This window comes from Rutilus rutilus, assembly GCF_951802725.1.
Source record: "Rutilus rutilus genome assembly, chromosome: 10".
In the NCBI taxonomy this organism is placed as follows: Eukaryota; Metazoa; Chordata; class Actinopteri; order Cypriniformes; family Leuciscidae; genus Rutilus; species Rutilus rutilus.
The window spans coordinates 28,433,959-28,455,092 of record NC_140215.1 but is presented as its reverse complement, the minus strand read 5'-3'; the positions used below and the strand labels follow the sequence as shown (position 1 = coordinate 28,455,092).

Genomic DNA, 21,134 nt, shown 5'->3' with positions numbered 1-21,134 from the left:
CTAATGAAACCTTATTGTAAAGTGTTACAGGTGTGTTTATATTGCAATGACAACAATTTTAGTGCTTTGTTAACCTATACATTTATTGGAATGAATTGGGGGATATATTGTTTTGATAAATTGTGAAATTAAACTGTAAAAAATAGTCAATATGCAGCTACAGTAGCTGACATGTTGATCTTTTGTTTATTTTTATTTATTTAAAAAAAACACCATAATGATTCTTTACTTTTTTACAGGTGGCCACAGTTTCAACTAAATGAAACACCCCAGAATTTTAATCACATTTTGCCGCCACTAGTTCGTTTTAAATTGTCTTGCGGTCGGTGTGACGAATTCATTTTTTAGAGTACAAAAACTCAATTACTAGTTCATAAAAACTGTATGTAACATAATTATAGAAGAATTGAAGAAAGAAAAAAGTGGTTTTAAATGAATTCCGTTATGTTACACCTCAGGACACAGGAAGCAGAAACTGCTTGAAATTTCTTGTCAATCACCCATGTGCAGTTTGAGTTTGCCCAGTGCTAAAAGTGACAGAATCTCATTTCCATCAAGCGAAGACGGATGCGTTCAGCGGGTCTGAGTATTTTGAGGAGTGAGACACTGACCCCTACAGGACGCGTGAAGAACTGCACCCCAAACCCGCAGCCCGTGACGTCACGCCCTGCGTTGGCTCAATGGGATCATGTGCTGGAAAGTCCGTTGTACTGACAAACAAGGAATTCGGGACCTTTGAGTAGATCGATAGGCTAGTCTGTTGAGGCAGTTAGGCAGAGAAACTAGTTTTACATTGAATTAAAGAGATAAAACACAGTCTAAGTTAAGTCATCATGGCATCTCTGTTTAAAAAGAAGACAGTCGACGGTAAGTCACTTTGTTAATTGTTTTATTATAGATTTTCAGAGTCATATCCCTCTTATAATTCACACCTGTTTCTCTGCTGCATCTTTTAAAACTTTATCAGCTCGTTGTTATCAGCAGTTTTTATGTTTACGTAGCGAAGTCACAGTTAAAAGTAAGAATATTTGCTGCATAACGATGTTTTGGTTGTTAACCACTGTGAATGGACAATAGGCTACATTATTTAGTGTTTCATTTAGATTAATGACACAATTGGTATTTGTTCGTGATCTGTTATGTCGTTTATTTACATAAAAGTAGGCTAATCATAAAAGTAATGTTTTGCCACTGTACCAAAAGTGGAAAAATTACTTTATTTCTTTGTAAAAATGACAAAAGAACACAGCCACCCAATTAAGATGTGATCTTGTCAGTGTCCTTTATTTACGGGTCTTTCTTTAACATTGAAACAGTTGTTGCAAGCAATTTGTTTATGAAGATTGTAATCTGCATTATTGATGTTAATGGCATCCTCACTAAAACAGACATGCACTCAATGGACATTGCTGATCTGAAATCTGAATTTGGCACAGTTAACTGGTTAAGTTAGATGAACTGGTTAGTTGCCTCAAGACTCAACTGTATTCAATGATACTCACTGCATCATTGAAACACATCCATCTGAACCTGTGCAGGTGTCTCAGAAAATAACAATAGAAGCTTTCTTCATTCATACATTCATGAAGTTGAGTTTGGCTGTACTGACCTTTTCATTTTAAACAGTTTTTTTTAAATACTGCATTGTCAACATCCTAATTTGAGATCATTTTTTTATGAATTTTTTTTTTTTTTTTGCTTTAATCAGCTTTTACAGGATAACTATATTCAAACTCATACATGTGATATAGTCTATATAATACATGACTGATATTTATCAGTAAAGCACAAGAGTAGGTGGTAAACTGAGAATCAATCACAGTCTTTACTCACATTGTGATGCTTTTTCCATGGGCAAGTTGAATTCCCATCATTTCCGAAGCGCTGTCCTCGTGACCTTGGGTGCCAAGGTGAGTCGAGAGTCACCGTGCCAAAGTATCCTGTCAGATGGCAGAGCTGCTTTAGCTCGCCGAGTTTTGTGGACGATAACCCTCCCTCAATAGTACGTTTTCGATACGTCATCTTTTGCGTAGACTTCTACGTGTACACAAACTCTCTCATCAAGGTTAGGGATGGGCAAGTAACACAATTATAATGATAATTAAGTTAAAAAAATTATATTCACAAACTCTTTGTAACTTTTCTTGTACTTTTCCTGCTTTTGCAAAATATTAATAAAGTTTTATTTCACTTTATTCATTTATTAGTTCTCTCCAGATTTATAATTTTAAAATGGAAAATATATAACTATCTTAACTTTTTTTCTTTTTTTTCTTTATACTTAATTTTTTTTTAATAATTTTAAAATATTTAACTTTAACTTTTTTTTTCTTTTTAGTCATATTCAAAAAATGTAATATGTTTTGTTTATTGAAAATTGATTTTTTTAAAATCTTATATTTAGCTAACTTAACTTGTTTTTTCTTTTTAGTTATACTCTCATTTGTAATATTTTGTTTATTGAAAATTTTAAAACATTTAACTAACATGTTTTTTCATTTTAGTCATATTCTCATTCTTAATATTTATTTTATATTTATTGCTTTCCAATTACTTTTTCGACCTATTTGCATATTCATTTGTTCCTTTTTTCTGTGTCCTTTTTTTTTATTTATTATTATTATTTTTTTTTTACTTTTCCTATAATTCATTCACTCATTTACTTGTTGACTACTATACCATATCTTTTCGCCTCTGAATTAAAATTTCACCTTTTTTAAATATAGTTAACGCTAGGGAAGGGAAGCTCACAAGACTCCACTCTTTACTGCTTTTTTTGTAAAAAAAAAAGAAAAAAAAAAGATTTCAACCATTTTCCTGCTAAAACACCATCTGTGGCTTCTAATATTGGCCATTTAACCTCATGGGATGTTATTGTATGATTGGCATTCATGAGGGCACATGGTGGGTTGATTGCTGTGAGTGTGTGTGTGTGTGTAGGAGAGCGTATCTTCCCTATAGGCGTTGTGGCTGCACACTCTGGCATCTAGAGGAGGAACCTGATGTTCAGTGCATATGTTTAGCTTGTCCCTTAAATGCATGAAAACATAAAGGGCATGATTCTGCTGGCCTTGCATTCAAACAAATTATTTGTATTTTATTTTGTTCCCCAGGCTCATTAGAGCATATTTCATTTTCTGCAATATTCAGATACAAAAGAGGCTGTTTTTATTCAATCTCGATTGATGAATTGAGAGTCAAGAAATTATTGTTCAGCTTTTTGTCCTTTGTCTATGTAAGTGCTCTTGTGTCTATATATTATCTAGCAATTATTTAAGGTGCCTGATCTGATTTTTTTTTTTTCTTCAACCAGAGCATATAGTTTTTCTTAACCACAAATCCTGGCCATTCAACAACAAAGCTTAAATATGAGTACAAATATTGCTAATAACCAACAATATTTATTGTGTGCATGTTGTGAAAGGACTATTTGAGCTTCTGTGTTCAGCATTTTTGATGCACATTTTTGAAACGAATCATTAGAAAGTCAATCTTTTACCTGAGATGTCGTTGCCATAATGCATTTCTATGTGTTGCTTTTTTTGAGAATTTTTAGATTTTGAGAATTTTTGAGAATTTTTTGCATGAAAGATCAAAATGAAAACCAATGCAGATTTATTTTTATAGCCATCCTTGATCATATTGACCAGGGATGCCAATCATTTGGTATTGGTATTACTCCGCAGTGTTAGATGGCATATTTATTTGCATATTGTGTAAATAAAAGTTCTGTCAAAGTTTTCCGTTGTGAAACATATGCTAAGTCAGCCAAACTCCTTAACATTTTGTGTGTGTGTGTGTGTGTGTGTGTGTGTGTGAATAAGAGGGAGACTGAGGGAGAAGGGGAAAAAAGGAGGAGAAAAAAACCCCTCAGTTTCAGATCAGTGAACTGTATGAGGATTTTCCAGACGGTTTTATTGCATGTTCTTCCCTGCCCCGTCCTGTCACAGATATCATTAAAGAGCAGTCCAAAGAGCTGAGAGGCACCCAGAGACAAATCACCAGAGACAGAGCTGCCCTGGAGAGACAGGAGAGGCAAATGGTAAGTGGAACAAAGCAGTTTCATATCTGTTAACTTCAACTCCCAACGTCCACCCTTCCAGCATCATGTGTCGCTGCTTGTGCAAGGTAGTCCCTCTTTGATTCGATTTTTATTGCTTCAAAGAATAGAGTAAGCTAATTAATATTTTTGTTTTGATCTTTCTGTTAGTTGCATTTAGAAAAAGGTAGATTAGGTGGCCTCATCGCTCAATACTCATGAGGATGACTTCAGTGTTCATGTCGTCCCTTTTAAAGCTCCAAAGAATCCAACATTTCCACTCACTCTCTCCATTTACGCTAATTGTTTCTATGTAAACATAGAAATGTGCATAATTGCCTCCCAAAAGGGCTTCTTTTTTTCTTCATCTTTATTGTAATTAGACGTGGTTTTGCTTTGTTATCTGTTTCATTTTTTTAAATGACCTATATTGAAAGAGAGCTGCAGGGCGGTCATGAGCTGCTGCTTAAATTCCCCATTTACACTCATATTGGCGTCCCAAAGCCTGAGAACACAGTGAAAATCTAGGATACAAAATCTCACTTAAAGGGATACTCCACTTTTTTTGGAAATAGGCTCATTTTACAACTCCCCCAGAGTTAAACAGTTGAGTTTTACCGTTTTCGAATCCATTCAGCCGATCTCCAGGTCTGGGGGTCCCACTTTTAGCATAGCTTAGCATAATGAATTGAACCGGACAAGACCATTAGCATCTTGATCTATAATGAGATGGGCGCCGCAATGTAAGTTAGTCCTGTCAGTCGGATTTACAGCACGTGAATTCATCAGTTTCTCCGAAATAAATACAAGAAAGTGGCCGGTGAACTGAGAAGAATAGAGTAAACTTTATAGTTACTTCCCCTATGTTTGTCTGATATGAATAACACACATGTCGGCAAATTATATTTGAATTGATTGTTATTGCTGCTTCCACAGACATCAGTGTGTGTTTTACAAACTCCAAATGTATTGTTTTAATCGTGCTTATGTGTATTTAAATATCTGAAACCTAAAATAAACATTATGAGGTTGAAAACACTGCAGTTGTGCCATAACAGCGCTGAACGCGTCCGACTCTGGCTCAGCGCCAGGCAGCCAACGCGCGAAAGCACAGTTTGAATCTGGCAGTTATGCGACGTCACTGAACATCTAAATGTGGCACCGCACCGTACTCTCATGGGCACAGACATACAAATCTCATATATGAGACCGTACCGCTCAAAAGGTTAATCATGCGGCGCCCGAGTGCATTTGACCGGCATAAAATCGGCATATGTCAGACTGACCGGCCGGTCGCCGGTCATGGCCGATCACGTGAAAATCGGCCAATTCCGGTCACCAGCCGATCAATCGGTGCATCTCTACATAAAATGTATAAATTAAATATCCATTGATTCTTATTAATGCTACAAAAGTTCTTTAGTCAAGAGCAGTGAGTATTTTCAGTGTTTGATTAACATTAATGGCAGACAGCAGTAGGTATATTAGGCTGCTGTCACTTTAAGACCTAATGCACGGATTTAATATATTTACACATCTGATTTTCTCCCAGTTGTTTAAAACATAACCAAGTGTGTCTTTGTAAACCTTTGTATTTAACAGTTTAAGCGCAATAAGACGCAAAAGACAACTTAGTTCACAACTTGCACTGTGCGTCCTCAGAAAAATGTATGTGCTTGTAAAATCATTTGAAAGTTTTAACTGGCAGGGCTTTAAAGTACATGCAAATAATAAAATTTGCACTGTAGCACGATACTAGCGCTCTCTCTGTAAAGACAGATCGTGGTGACATTTTAATATTTCACAATCTAATATCATCATATCGCATATCTAACCCTAACCCTGCTGCAGATGGCATCATATCTGTCAACTGCTGGATAAATATTAGTCAACTGAATTGGGTCATACTCAGCATTATCTGTTCTCTGAAGGTAAGGGTTTTGTTTAGCACATCAGTCTGTCACTTTTATGCTAGTTTTCCAATCCACAGTGCTGCCTTGTGGCTGACGTGACAATAAAACACCTCTAATAGATGCTTCAGCTCTGTCTCACTCAGCTCTCTGTACATGAATATTTATAATGAAGGCATATCATTGTTATCATGGTGTTACTTTAAAAAAAATGCCCCATTCCAGTCATATTTTGATAGTGACAGTCAGGCAAACATGGACAATATTCTCTGAAGCTGTCACAAAATGCCATTGTGTGTTAAAGTAGGACAGGGGTGTGTGTGTGTGTGTGTGTGTTTTGCTTAGCAGGCATCATGTGAGGAGAGTGCAGCACCTGGACTAATGTGTGTCTCATTATACAGAGTTATTCTGTCTAATATGCCTGTTTAGCTGATCAGCATGTGTTTACCTGAGAGACTAACGTTAAGAGCACACAAGAGAAAACAGAATCTGCTGAGTTAAATGTTCAAAAGAATTGCCTGGGATTCAGATCATGGATTTAATAATGGCTGTCTTAAAGGTGAAGGGTATAATTTCTGCACAACTTGCGGCACCAAACAGAATTGCAAAATTATATTATATTTTTATTACACAGCTCTGTGGAATACTTGATTCTGATTGGTCAGTCGCGCCATCCAGCGGTATGTTATTCCCCTATAACAACCTGTAAAAACTGATAGGCTCGTTGTTTTAAATTTATTTAAAAATGTAATTTATCCCTGTGATGACAAAGCTGAATTCCATTACTCCAAACGTTACACTTTCTCATAAAAAAAGGGTTTTAAGGGATAGTTCACCCAAAAATGAAAATTAATTAATCTTTTTATTATTTCACCTTTAATGGTCTCCATCAAATGATTATTTCCAGTTACCAGATGCTTGTTAGAAAGGGATTTTTATTTGAAAAATGTTTGTCATGTTTTCTACACATGGTGTAGAAAGAGAGCTGTAAAATCATTAGCACTGACGTGGGTCGCCCTCACTATCACACAGTATCTCTACACAAACACACACTCTCAGTTTCCCGCACTGCATCTAATTGCTTGAAGCTCCTCAGGGCTGTTTTCAGACTTTTACTAATGTAAAGAAACACAGACCTCTGGGTCCAAACAAGTAAACATGGCACAAGTTTCAGCTGTTATGGTGTGTGTGGTGCTTCACAACATCATGAACATCTCTGGGTGCCTTGTTGTTCTGTCCTAGAAGTGAAAACCCAATTTTGTTCCTATTAAACGCGCTGATGTCTTTATTCTTACCAGGAAATGGAAATAAAAAAAATGGCCAAAACCGGAAACCGAGAAGCCTGCAAGATACTGGCCAAACAGCTCGTACAGCTTAGAAAACAGAAGAACCGGACCTACGCCGTAAGCTCTAAGGTCACGTCCATGTCCACACAGAGCAAGGTCATGAACTCTCAGATGAAGATGGCTGGAGCCATGTCTACCACAGCGAAGGTAAGAGCCTCACACCTCCCAATGGATCTGCATGACCATTGCTTTCCATTGCTGTCCATGGAGGACCTTAGTGGGTCCCCCTCATCACACTATTCCCTTCAACATTCCCAGTTCTCCCCCACCCACTGATGACGGCTCTGTATTATTCACATGAAGCCCGATGTGTTCCCGGGAAGTGCTGGAAAAACAGAATCCCTTATGTAGCAAAGAACTTCAAAAGAATCCTTAAACAGGGTTTAATTATCATGTTGTTGAGGAGCTCCTTACTTCACTGGTCTCGTTGTGACCCAGTTTTATAGTTTCTGCTCTACTTTTATAAAGATCTCAAATCTCACATTCTCTCGTATTAATTCACACTGTCCTCATTATCGCTCATTTAGAGTTTTTCCCATGATGCTTGTACAAAATAATAGGAGCCATGTTGTTGTCTTATGGAGCTTAGGATGGAGACTATGGAGCTTTCTTTTGGAGAAAATGAATAAAGTATCATATTTTTTTTTTTTATAAATGTAATACTAGTCATTGCAGTGTATATGGTCTTAAGCAAGCTTAAGTTTGTTTTTTAAGGACTTGTTTTATAAGATCTTACCAGAAAAAGCACCTTGTGAATTTACGTTTTTGGATTATAAGATAATTTAAGCAACTCCTGATTGAAAAGTAAACTAAAGCTGTTTTAAATACATTGTAAATGTTTTTTTTTTTTTTTTTACAAAAGAGTGTTTTGATCTAAAATGGGTTGATTGTGATGGTTTCAATTAGAAGAGATCATTTTAAAATGTGCTTATAACTGTGCGTTCACACCGCCACGGCGCGTCTTGGACGGTGAGAGCGGCGAAGAGAGTTGAAGTCAGGTCAACTTTATGGTAATAAGCTATGACGCGGTTCGGCGGCAACCAATCAGAATGTAGAAGTCCTCCGCCTGAGAGGATTCCAGAGAACGCAGTCCTGTAAACATTCGATTAGTGTTGTCACGATACCAAAATTATTGTTTCGATACCGATACCAAGTCAAGTATTGCGATTTCGATACTTTTTCGATACTTTTCCTGAAAAGGGAGAAACACTCTCAAATATCATTGCTGTGCTTTATTTTAAAACCGGGACAACATTCTAATCATATAACACACTAATAAATGAACATATGAACAGCAGATATATTAAACATTTGAACAAAATATGAAATATAAAAATATAAAAAATAAGAGCAATGACATTCAAGGTAAATTTTTTAATAAATTTAGCAGCATTATCTCATTTATCATAAGAAACATAAGAGCTTTATCTTGATTCTGAACTTTGAATAAAAATATGAACAGCGATTATATTAAACAATGTTTAATATTGGTAACATATGATAAGCCTCATTGGTGATATATTTGACATGTGGGGAGAGAGTTGTGGAAGGCCTATACTTCATGTTAAACATAAATATATAGCAGCAAAGACAACGTCGGCAGTGTTGACGGCAAAATAGGTTACAGAATAATTCGTTCTGTATTGAGAGATGCAATATTTGAAAATCGATAATATTTCTTTAAATTACATTTATATTGTATGTCAAAACTTTCAAACATCAAAATGTCATTTATTAATATGTATTTGTGTCAAAATGACATAGAAACATCTTTTCCTATTCTATTTTGCCTGGGAACACTTGAAAAATAGGCGTCGGTTCTATTTCTAACATGCACGCGTTTTCCGTGCGTCTCACGCGTCTGCGCCCAGACGCGTGTCACGCAGGCAGTTAACATGGGAGCCGAAATAAAAACGGACACGACACGCAGCCAGTGTGTCGCCGGCCTTACAAATCTGGAACGCGGTCATTCTTAGAAGTATCGATACTAATAAATTAAGGAATCGTGACGTTTTTAATTTCCGATTTACTTTTGAAGTATCGGTGCACCGTGCAACAGAGCAAGGTAGGCAACGTACTTCCATATGTCACTCCTCGCGTCATCTTTTTCTACGAGTCGTGGACCACTTGTGCTCGCACATGTAGCCATCTCGCTGTAGTGTTTTGTCACATGACACTAACAGCGGCAGGTTCTTTGCTGCGTGCGTCAGGAAAAAAACACAGACGTCCATAGGGAGGCGTTTTTTTTTTTTTTTTTTTTTTTTTTTTTAAGTATCGATACTGATAAATTTAGGTATCGTGACGTTTTTAATTTCCGAGTATCGCGATACTTTTGAAGTATCGGTACACCGTGCAACACTACATTCGATCTACGTCAGAGCATCAGAGCGTCCCCGAGTCTTTCTCCGGCGTCGTCGGCGGCGGTATGAACGTACAGTAAGAGCAGAATAGCATCTTGATACCAGTGTTATTGTAGTATCATTGAGATACTACTATATTGTTTTTGATATATTTATATATATATATATATATATATATATATATATATATATATATTTTTTTTTTTTTTTCATTTAATTTTTTAAGTTTTAGTAATTTTGTCTTTTTTTCTATTTTATTTGTTTTTTTTCTCTAATATATATATATATATATATTATTTTCATTAGTTATATTTCAGTTTTTGTTATTTTAGTTAATTGAGTTGAGGCAACTAGATGAAATATTATGTTTAAGTTTTTTTATATTCTATTTTATTTCACGTAATGTAGTTAATCATTAATATATTTAATCATCTACCTACCTAGCCTAATTGGTCCATTTCAAATTTAGCTTGAGATGGGGGTGGGTTCATTTATTTTACCTCTGGAGACACTTATTTTGTTGAATAAGAAAACAATTTCACAGTCTGCACTTATAATGCACACACGTCTGATCTCTACCATGTCATATCATCACATAAAATGCAATTTCAGCCAATTAAGTTCAGTCTTTGACTACTCATTGATGGGGTGTTGTTTTTCTCACTCATTTGCAAGCCGTTCCTGTACTCGCACAAAAATATTCATTGTGTGTGTATCCATCCAATCTATATTGTATGAGGAAGGAAGCTATTAATATTTCCTCACCCGGCTGCATACGGTGGTATTTGTAGTCAATCACAAGGAGGTAGCTGGTGTAATAGATATGAGATGGGTGATAATGAGGCTGTGTGTAAATAATTCTCTGTAATCAGATAGGACTCTTCCTGTGTGTCTGCCCTGCTGCCACAGTGCTAGAGACCCAGAGGGACAGTAAAACAGACTTCTCTCCACGCGACCTATTTTTATGTTCTGTGTCATCTACTTACTGTACTCCCCCCTCCTCACCAAATGGTGTGATGTTTAAATTTATGTTGAGCTGCATTCAAAATGTATTTGTCCGTGGTGGATTTTTGTCAGAGCTTGTGTTATTTTTATTACCATTTTGTGCACCGTAAGGATGCTCTGTTTATTCTCCGGGAACGTGATGGATTGCTTGAACTCTTTCTGTCTCTTAGACTATGCAGACTGTCAATAAAAGAATGGACCCCAAGAAGACGCTACAGACGATGCAGGACTTCCAAAAGGAGAACTTAAAAATGGGAATGACAGAGGACATGCGTAAGTTTAAAGTGGTTCTGAAATGATGGATCTGTTCTGGTTGGTTTTTAGCAGTGCAAGAAACTACGCTAAATGATATCCGAACTATGTATGCTTATTGTATATGGTGAGTTTCGTTGTATTTTTTAAATTTCAGAATCATCAGGAGAGCAAAATAAATAGGCTTGTCAGCACTTCCCATATTTAATTTTACATCAAAGGCCGGGTGTCCAGTCAAGTTTGAGAGAAATTATATCGTTCACTTGGTAAAAGCGACCAAATTACACAAGCGCCAACCTGGACAGGCTGTGTGGCATACCCTCGTCCTCAAAAACTATTATAAAACTGCATTTAGTAAAGAAAATATGAATAGGACAACATTAAAACTGGCTCATTTTGCAACAAGGACATGGTTTGTGCACACAATGAGTTCTGTGCTGTGAATTGGTGGCAATGAAACCATTGAAATTCGTTATCGTCCAATTAACAATTTTGGCACTGTTGACTCACCACTAGTTTTGAGGAACTAGACCTTAGTGCAAAAGTTATAGTCAACATTGGTGGCAAACACTGCCAGTCTAGACACAGGAAGAGATGGTCTGACCATTCTGTAAAAAGTAACCAACCACAGTTTATTTTATTTGTATGTGCCGTTTAAGGTGACTTGTACAGAAATCACTGAAAAAACAGAGGAAAATGTGTATAGATAAACAATAACTTACTGGCAAAATAAACAGGATATTGAATTTATTATTTATTAGTTAAAATGTATGAATTTGAATTAATTGATACTGTAGTAAGTGCTTCAAACAAAACTCTTAAAAGCTTTATCAATGATTTGATGCCCCAAACCTGGCAAACTCTGTCATATCCAGTGAGTTGTTCATCGTCAGAAGGTCTCTTTCAACCCGATACCTTGTAAACCGTCTTTGTTTCCATGTGGATTAATTGCATCTGGATCCTACAGCAAAACCATCTGAGAATCACCAGTCTAGGTTATTATTAAACTTGTACACATTTCCGTCCTCAGTCAACGATACACTGGATGAGATTTTTGATGAATCGGGCGATGAGGAAGAATGCCAGGACATCGTGAACCAGATGCTGGATGAGATCGGCATAGAGATCTCCGGAAAGGTACGATTTTACTTTCTTTTTGTCCACCCTGTTCTCGGGACAGCCCCGGCGGCTGCTTTCAGCAGATGGCTGGACTCTGGCTGTGCCTGTGATTACTGTAGGCCTTTCTTTAGATTCATGAGATGCAGAATCATCCTATCTGATTGCAGCAGATGTGTATTCCCTTGGGCCAAAATGTAATTCTCATATTACCATATTCCACAGATTCTTTGTCCTTTTTTTCCCAACTAAAGAGATCGGGCTCTGTTGTAGTAGAACATTTGGCATAAACAATGATCATATTTGATTGGTGCTACATCTATTCCCCAAAACAACAATTAAACTGAGGCTTATGCTGGTAGAGTTTTAGCACCAGGTGATCTGTGAAATCTGAAGTTTTACCGCTCTAATAAATAGTTATTGTTTCCGCAGATGGTAAGAGCCCCGTCAGCAGGAAAGATCCTCCCTGGCGCCTCCCCAGCAAAGTCTAAAGCGGCCACCATTTCAGACGCTGAGATCGAGAGACAGCTGAAGGCTCTGGGAATGGACTAAATCTCTTCACCCTCCACACCTGTGCACCCACTGCCAACAAAGAAAGACTGAGTTCATAGTGGGAACGGGGAGTGTCCAAGTAATAAATGAAGGGAAAATGTAAGGAAGAAACATACTCTTTTTGGAGTATCGCAATGAGTCACTGGATTGGATTCATTGGTCAGACATATACAGCAGATCACGGTCTAGATGTTTTGACAAAATGCGCACTCAAACTGACGTTCTCTTCAAATCTGCTGAACATAGTGTAGGGTTTTAAAGGCCAAGTATCTGATTTTTGTGCCACTAGTGGCTCCAAATGGAATCGCAGTGTTTTGTTTTGAGCAGCATGACTGGCTCAACATCATCTCAACCAATAGTGTGAGCTTGGGATAGGGCTATCTGTTTGGGCAACCAATGGCAGATTGAGAGGGGAGGGGTTACAAAGTCAATGGGTGTGTTCAACTCAAAGCGGCGCTGCGCAGACCGATCGATGAATGACATGAAAGAACTGCATCAAGTCGAACACACCTAATGGCTGCATTCGAAATCGTATAGTAGTAGGCGAAAAGCAGTGTGAAAGGAGTAGTATGTCTGGAGTTTTCATGAAACAGTAGCCAAAATGTACTCTGATGACCTACTTCTTCCTTTGACATTCACATCACAATTTCAGTGTCTGAAATCGCATTCTGTACGGTAGGTACTACATTTGGTTTGAAACTTGCTTTGCGAGTATTAAAAAGGTATGTTTTATATAGTGTGAATGTGTGTAGTATGAATGAAATGTGACCTACTGTGTCACTTCACCGCCATTCATAAATCCTCTCCTGTGGCCTCATGGGACAGTAAAGTGTTCATCGAATGCGCACTTCAGAATCTTGCTGGAAGTAGTAGATATTTAGGGTCAAATATCATGTATTTGGACATATTATTCTGTTGGCTTATTGTTTTTTTGTATACTGTATTTAATTTCAGATGCAGCAAATGACAACATTGCGAATTAAGTACAATGTGTTCTTACTACACATTCATACTACATAGAATGTACTTTTTTAATAGTCGCAAAGAGTTTACTTGTTCGAAAAAGTACCTACTCACTCCGAGAGTATACGATTTCGTTTGATGCCAAAAAATTTACACACTTCACTTTTAACTTAAAGGGTGCTATTACTGTGGGAACAAATTGTCCTTTGAATCCTTTAAATGCACACCAACATTGGATTTTGGAACGGCATGGGATTCCCATGTGCTATAGGGCTAATCATCTCAAATACGTGTCATGTTATTAAAAGATGCTCATTATGTGTATTTTTATGTCTTTTTAGGTTGTGTATGACTTAAGGAAGTAAGTTAAGGAATACAGTTTCCTTCGCAGTGAGGTTTGGTATAAAATCCGTATTTCTTACTCTTACATACAAACATATCATGCATGAGAATATTTGTTGATATGATAATGATAATGTGATTTAATCTTATCAACCTTGAAACAATTCAACCTTTAAGAGCATTTAACTGTTGAGTAAAACAAATTGTAGTTCCATAATGGTCACATTTAAACTTGAACGATGCGCAACATATGTCAGTGTTATGAAAATGATTCATTGTTTAGGTGTTGCGGAGAAATAAATCAATGCTGTGAGTTCACTTTTCATAGAGTTTAATTCATACTTTAATATAATTAGGGTCTACATATGCAAGGCTGTCGTCTGGAAGTAACAACCTATAACTTCATCTTGGACCCCATGATTGGAGGTGCCCACTAATGAACCTGTGGCAGGGATGGGCAACTTTGGCCCAGGAGAGCCACGCTTGAAAAATCTAAGCATATGCTGTGTCCGAACATTTTTAAATGTTCTTAACTGATCACTAAAAGGTTCTATGGGGAACCAAAAAATGGTTCTTCTATGGCATCACTGCAAAATTCCCCCTTTGGAACCTTTCTTTGTAAGAGTGGGATTGTAGAAAGAGCTAACCATGGTGAAATTGTAGTTGATTTACGGCTGGAACACACCGCATGACTTTTGTACAGATTTGTGCCACGATTTTCAATCTGGACGAGTCGACGCTATTTGCTGAAAGTCAAAGCCAGTCTGCAGACGCTTAATCCTCTCCCATTGGAACACGTTGACTGTGTTGGATTTTGCAGAAAATCGTGAGTGTACAAACTCTGCTTGACACTCTCATCCATGTTTGATATTTTGAGCCGATTTTAGAACACAAATTTGCTTCCAGGCAAAGATTTCATAGCGAATTGAACGTCTGGTAGTGTGTGATCCTCAGTCGTTTAGTGTACGATGCCCAGTTTTCTCTGTAACCATTTATAAAGTCTGCAATAATGCCTAGTGTTTTGAAGTCTGTTTATATTTTAAAAGTCGTATAGTGTATTCCAGCCTTTAGGAGAACTATAGGATCAGTTTTTCTTTTCAACTTCATCTGTATGTACTTCTCAGCACGGTTTTAAAAGGTTCTTTCATTCTCACCAATTCAGTGTGTATATGAATGTACAGTTTATGCTTTGTTTTGATTTTCTAACGAATAAAGTACCTTCATATTTGTGAATAACTGGTGTTTAACATGTATTTCAGCATTTAACAATCAGATCATTTGTGCAATCATTAAGATGCCAACTAAAAACATGAGGGTGGCCCGTACTGAACTGTTAAACGGTGGGAAACCTTTAAGCTGAGTGTTATGAACCTTACAATTGTTCTAATGGCCTTTTAGAGCATTTCATATTTCATTAAATTAGACATCATTATTCATAATCATAATGAATCATGATTTTTAAATAAGGTCTTAATGAGTTTGTCGAGTGACCTTTCTTAAATGAACCAGGGTGCAGTCCATTAATTTCAAAGTAATTTAATGAGGTATGGATGTGCAACTGCTTCAAGCGTTCCTGCTGGACTGGAATCTGCTGGAATACACACGGACAAATCCAACGTTTTATTGTTTTCTCAGTGGTCATATTTATGTATGATATACGGTGAGAATGTCAAACCCTGTCAACATTATCCCAGAGTATACTGTATTTATTGCATTATTAGGTCATATGTGGTGGTTAGGGATGTGTTGCTGACACAGTCAATGGCAGGAGATGATGATCATATAGATCATATCACCCATATCTCTCTGCTGAGAGCGGTTGTGAGCTACCTCATCATAACACTGTCAGGAACAATGCAATACTGTAAATAATCCCTCAGTAAAACCCAGTAGGGCTCTGATCATACACACATATACGCACATGATAGATGCTTAATTCCCTCCCGTCGGAATGATGTTTGATTATGTTTAATAATCTGAATCACAGCACACTTACCTCACATGTTGTTACGATTCATGCGAAGCATGTAATTCACATAATAATGCCCAGATTGTTGCAGAGCATCTAATGACTTGCAGCATCTTAAAATAATATGACAAACAAAGCATGACCGCAATATTAGTCATTTATTTGGACGCATTCATCATTTCTATATACAAATGAAAGGTTTGGATGCTTCATACAAAACTCTACAGTGCAATGACACATTTCCAGGATGTGTTTTCAGTTATGGTTTTTTTTAGAATAGTTGCATATTTTGATAATACATTCAAATTTGATTGGAATGTATTTAAATATATTAATGGTGAATAAATTATTTTAACAACACTGAAAAGTATCAAGATGCAATATTGCCCTTTTAAGTACTTTCAAATGTAGAAACCACAAACATCCCATTTTAGAGCAAAAACACATTATTTTTTTATTTTTTATGTCTTTGAACAACTGAGGTTTAGATTTTAATGAGGGGGCTGCTTAAATTCTCCTATAATTAATAAAAGCAATAAAACAATAAATAAATATAAATAATAATATAAATAAATTAAAATGAAATAAAATAGAAAGTATTTGGACACTAAAAGCATAACTCAAAATCTATGAATGGCATTGCATTATATAACACAATATCAAACCAACTGGCATAGAAAAAATGATAAAAAATTGAAATGATAAAACACTGGATATATAATATTAAGAGAAAGTAGGCTGTTGTGACACGATGTATTTGTAAAACATTATTAGTGAATCATATTCATACAGCAGTTAATGTGATGAATTACACCTGGTTATTCTGATAGGACACTTGTGTGAACTTTTTAACTGTTTCAAATGAGTCCAAACGTTTCAGAAGGTCATAGTGTGTTAGCAGATGTCATTTGGTTGGATATTTTGATATCCATGTGTTCAAACCCTTTATTTGGGTTAATCACTACAATAAACCCACTCACTGCCTAAGCCTGGTGTGCATTCTTGCCTGTGGATAATAATCACATCCCAGGACAGCATCTGGAGACTCTGGCTCTTCAGGGTCTACAGGCTGCAGTCTCTTTGGCCATGAACGAGCTGTGGTGTAGACTGGTTTTCACCCTCTTCTCCCTCTGCCGGCGGTTACAGAACCACACGCGGACCACCTCCTTCTCCAGATGGAGACCCTCCGCCATTCGCACGATCTCCTGAGATGATGGCTTACTCTTCTCCACGAAATTTCTTTCTAAGGCTTCCTTAGCCCCAAGACTGAGAGAGGAAATTAAGAATTAATTAGGCATTAATGAGAGGGAGATGCTGATATAATGGGTTTTGTTTAGTTCGAATTCCCCATTTACCTGATGGTTGTTCTCCGTTTCCGTTTACGCTCATGCATGCCCATCTTCTCATTAAAAAGAGCTGATGGGAGTCGCAAATTAGAGCTAAGCAATCTTAAGTTTTCCTTCAAAACTCAGGGATAATGGCATGGTGGTGGTAAATAAATATATAAATAATCCCACTGAGGAGTGTGTTGACTCACCACCGGCTTGCTCGGCCTCCTCCAGCCACTTTGCCAGGATGGATTTGAGCTTGCAGGCGTTTTTGAAGCTGAGCTGCAAGTTCTCGAAGCGGCAGATGGTGGTTTGGCTGAATTCAGAGCCGTGCACAGCCGCCAGTGCTTCACCCACATTGGTCTGTGTGTAACCTGCCAATCGAAGCTGAAAGTTAGGAAAAGTTTTGCTCGCAAACCCTTGAGGGAAAGAATGTGCGGTTGGTTGTACTGAATGTGCACTTGCAGAGAACTTCAAATCTTAAAAGTAGCCTGTATTTTAATGGTACTTGCAGATAATATAATATTAATGGAAAAAAAAGGTCACTGAAGGGTTAGTTCACCCAAACTAACATAAAAATGTGTCATGTGTTGATGCGAGAGCAGACGTTGCATGAACGAGAGATCCGTGGTTGGAGATGCATATTTTTTAAAGGGTAACTCTCGCCAAATTGCAACCTAGGCTATTTTTGTTAATCTACCCGAGTCAAACATTCGTGAAAAATACTGGAATTTTGTCAGTAAAGATCTTTACTCTCCTCATGTTACGTTGCATTCGGAGATCGACTACTTTTGACTGACAAAATTCCAGCCACCGGAAACACTAACTGATAAAGTGAGTCGTACAAAACCTTTCTTTTTAGTAAACTTTGTGTACACAAACAATGTTGTCAATGCTCGAGTTCATGTGTAGAGCCCCTGGTGATACTTCAAGCACAGTTTCATGTTGTGTCGAGCCTTCTTAGTGTTTTAGAAATAGCGATTTTGATGCTATCATAGAAGTGCCCCAAGCACTCCCATTCAAAAGGCATTTTGACCGAAAACGAAAATATGGTCAATCTTAAAGGGATACTCCACTTTTTTCGGAAATAAGCTCATTTTACAACTCCCCCAGAGTTAAACAGTTGAGTTTTACCGTTTTAGAATCCATTCAGCCGAACTCCGGGTCTGACGGTACCACTTTTAGCATAGCTTAGCACAGATCATTGATTCTGATGAGTCCAGTAGCATTTCTTTCAAAATGACCAAAGAGTTTCAATATTTTTCCTATTTAAAACTTGACTCTTCTGTAGTTAAACCGTGTACTAAGATCGACGGAAAATGAAAAGTTGCGATTTTCTAAGCCTATATGACTAGGAACTACTCTCATTCCAGCGTAATAATCAAGGAACTATGTGGCTGTACCATGAGTGCAGCAGGCGTAGTGATATGACGCAGCAGGTTCATCAAGTCGTGACAGGGTGAAAGGCACTTATGCCACCGCTTTGCGGTCCTTTATCTGGTATATCCATGCTATGTAAGATTGCAAGATCGGGTCGCGTTTCTGTAGTTCTAATGAGACATAAGAAAACTACAAATTTGACTTGCTTTACGGCAAGCGTTACAATTGCCGATAGGTGGAGCGTACTCGATAGTACTCTACCTTGTCTGTGGCCATTGTTGATTCCAAAGCTGGATAAACAGCAAGCGTGCGCGTGCTCGTGCGACAGTAGGATGCGGTAGGTTAAATTATTTACAACAGCGGTAATGGACAATTCCGCTTCCAACCTGTAGGGCGACCGCAGAGGAAAAGTTCCTTGGTGTTGCTTTAAAAGTGTCGTTTCCATTCTAATTATGCTTTTACACGAATGTTTGACTCGGGTAGATTAACAAAAATAGCCTAGGTTGCAATTTGGCGAGAGTTACCCTTTAAAAAAAAGTGGTAGGCCAAAATTATGTTTGTTTGTTTTTTGCACAGACAAAGTACTCACGTCGCTTCATAAAATAGAGGTTAAACCACCGGAGTCACATGGATTACTGTAATGATGCATTTACTACCTTTCTGGGGATTGAAAGTGGTAGTTGCGTAGGCTGTCAATGGAGGGACAGAAAGCTCTCAGATTTCATTAAAAAAATCTTCATTTGTGTTTTGAAGATGAACGAAAGTCTTACGGGTTTGGGACGACATGAGAGTGAGTAATTTAAAAGTAAAGTTTAAAAATCTTTAAAATTGCCATGAAATGAAGGCTTTTGGGCATTTTGTATGAATACGTTAGCCTTACTGTTATCTACAAGCTAGTGTGTTCCTAAACAACGCCACAAATTCACATTTAGAAGATACACTTTAAGCATTCAAAACTTGGATATGGATCAATATAGATCAATGATCTTGATGACATCACTCTGCACTTCAGTTTCTCATCAGATTTTCTGTCCAATCAAATGCTCTCTAGAATTTGAAGCATCCTGATACATCATAAATAGACGCTGAAGCTGTGACTAAAATTGTGTCATTTGTTCACACATTTACTATTGTCTACATGGTAAATAGCACATAATGCATATAGGGAGTATAAATATGCTTTCCATTGAGGCGAATGAAGTCTGGTTTCATGTTAGTGTCACGAGAATACGAGAGATACGAGAGCACAGAGCGGATCATGTGTGCGAGTCGGCGCAGGACCCATTTGAATGCTGTACAGAATGCTGTATTTTAAAGCGACATTATTTTAAAGAAACGGTTAGAGATTAGGAGGAAAATTTGCCTTTTCCGAGCTCAACGGCTCTGGTTATTGGCAAATTTTTTTTTAAGGGGGAGGAGCTACGATATGCCCCGCCCTGTCTTCCAGTTTCAGTGGAAATTACTCTTATAACTGATTTTAAAACTCTAATGTGTTATCCATTAAGAATTCTTGGTAACACTTTATTTTACAGTGTCCTTGTTACATATGTTACATGTACCATAGTAATAACAGTAAATGATGCATAATAACATGCAACTAACCCTCAACTAAACCCTAATCCTACCCTAACCCATTACTCAGTACTTAAATATATAATTACACTGTAACAATGACACCTTACATGAGTGAGCCATGACACCTTACATGACACCTTACCTGACATGAACGATATTCAACACGGTCCAGCTTAAAAGACAAACCTAGTTTGATCCTCCTCAGTTTGAAGTCATTAGCGAACTTCTCCAGTTCCCGGATCTGAGGCGAGTCCATATCGGGGGGCTCTTCCAGGGGCCGGCTCTTCCTGCGCAGCTCCTGCTTGATGTCCCCTAGAGAGGGTTCATCCGTGAGCAGGGCCTGGGGCAGCGGCTGGAAGCTGTGGGTCAGAGCACACGAGCCTCCGCCCAAACCGTGCTCGGGGAACTTGTAGAGGCGTGGAGCCAGAGCTCCTGCGGGACAGCAGGACAGACATGAGGGAATAATGACTCTTCATATCTCAGACAGGATAGCAGTTATTCCACAACTACAAAGGAAAACTGTATTGTGAATTCATTTATTTTTATTTTCCATATTTATGTTAGTGAGATGTGTCAGGTGTTGGGGTAATTGCTGTTATGCAGTGCATTTTAAAAATGAATATGTGTTGCGAAAATCATATAATAAAGTGCTGGCTTTAGGAATGTTATTGGAATATCTATTGGAAAGTGATATTAGGGACAATGATTTGACCCTTGAAATATTTCAATTAGAGAGAGAACAAAAATAAACTCCTAATATATCGAAATACAACTTTTTCCTCTGATTCACCATCAATTAATTGTGATATTGTGATGATTTTCATCTTTATATATATAGTACCGGTCAAAAGTTTAGAAACATTAGGCTACTTTTTTTTATGTTTTTGAAAGAAAAAGTCTCTTATGCTGATCAATCCTGCATTTATTTGATCAAAAATACAGGAGAACTGTAATTTTGTGAAAAATAATTACATTCTAAAAGAATGGGTTTCTATTT

General features: G+C 37.4%; 2 protein-coding genes across 2 annotated transcripts in view; one reads left to right on the top strand and one right to left on the bottom strand.

Annotated features, from left to right (window-relative positions):
* Positions 1-682: 682 nt before the first annotated feature.
* Positions 683-15,116, top strand: chmp2ba (charged multivesicular body protein 2Ba). Its single transcript, XM_084421086.1, has 6 exons — positions 683-867; positions 3,951-4,042; positions 7,248-7,442; positions 10,831-10,933; positions 11,943-12,049; positions 12,461-15,116. The coding sequence occupies exons 1-6, from the start codon at positions 834-836 to the stop codon at positions 12,578-12,580; spliced, it is 651 nt and encodes a 216-aa protein (XP_084277212.1). The 5' UTR covers positions 683-833; the 3' UTR covers positions 12,581-15,116.
* Positions 15,117-16,673: 1,557 nt separating this feature from the next.
* The window catches only part of pou1f1 (POU class 1 homeobox 1), a gene marked incomplete at its 5' end in the record, with an annotated part of 9,857 nt that continues 5,396 nt past the window's right edge, over positions 16,674-21,134 (bottom strand). Inside the window, 4 exons of the mRNA XM_084420843.1 lie at positions 16,674-17,120; positions 17,210-17,270; positions 17,392-17,556; positions 20,324-20,569. Coding sequence (XP_084276969.1) covers positions 16,910-17,120; positions 17,210-17,270; positions 17,392-17,556; positions 20,324-20,569 — 683 coding nt within the window. The 3' untranslated portion in view covers positions 16,674-16,909. The remainder of the gene's footprint in view (positions 17,121-17,209; positions 17,271-17,391; positions 17,557-20,323; positions 20,570-21,134) is intronic.

Excerpts from the sequence above, each read along its gene's own strand:
- chmp2ba (XM_084421086.1), top strand. The coding sequence starts at position 834 with ATGGCATCTCTGTTTAAAAAGAAGACAGTCGACG. Across the intron at positions 868-3,950 it reads TAAAAAGAAGACAGTCGACG|ATATCATTAAAGAGCAGTCC; the intron begins GTAAGTCACTTT and ends GTCCTGTCACAG. Across the intron at positions 12,050-12,460 it reads GCATAGAGATCTCCGGAAAG|ATGGTAAGAGCCCCGTCAGC; the intron begins GTACGATTTTAC and ends TTGTTTCCGCAG.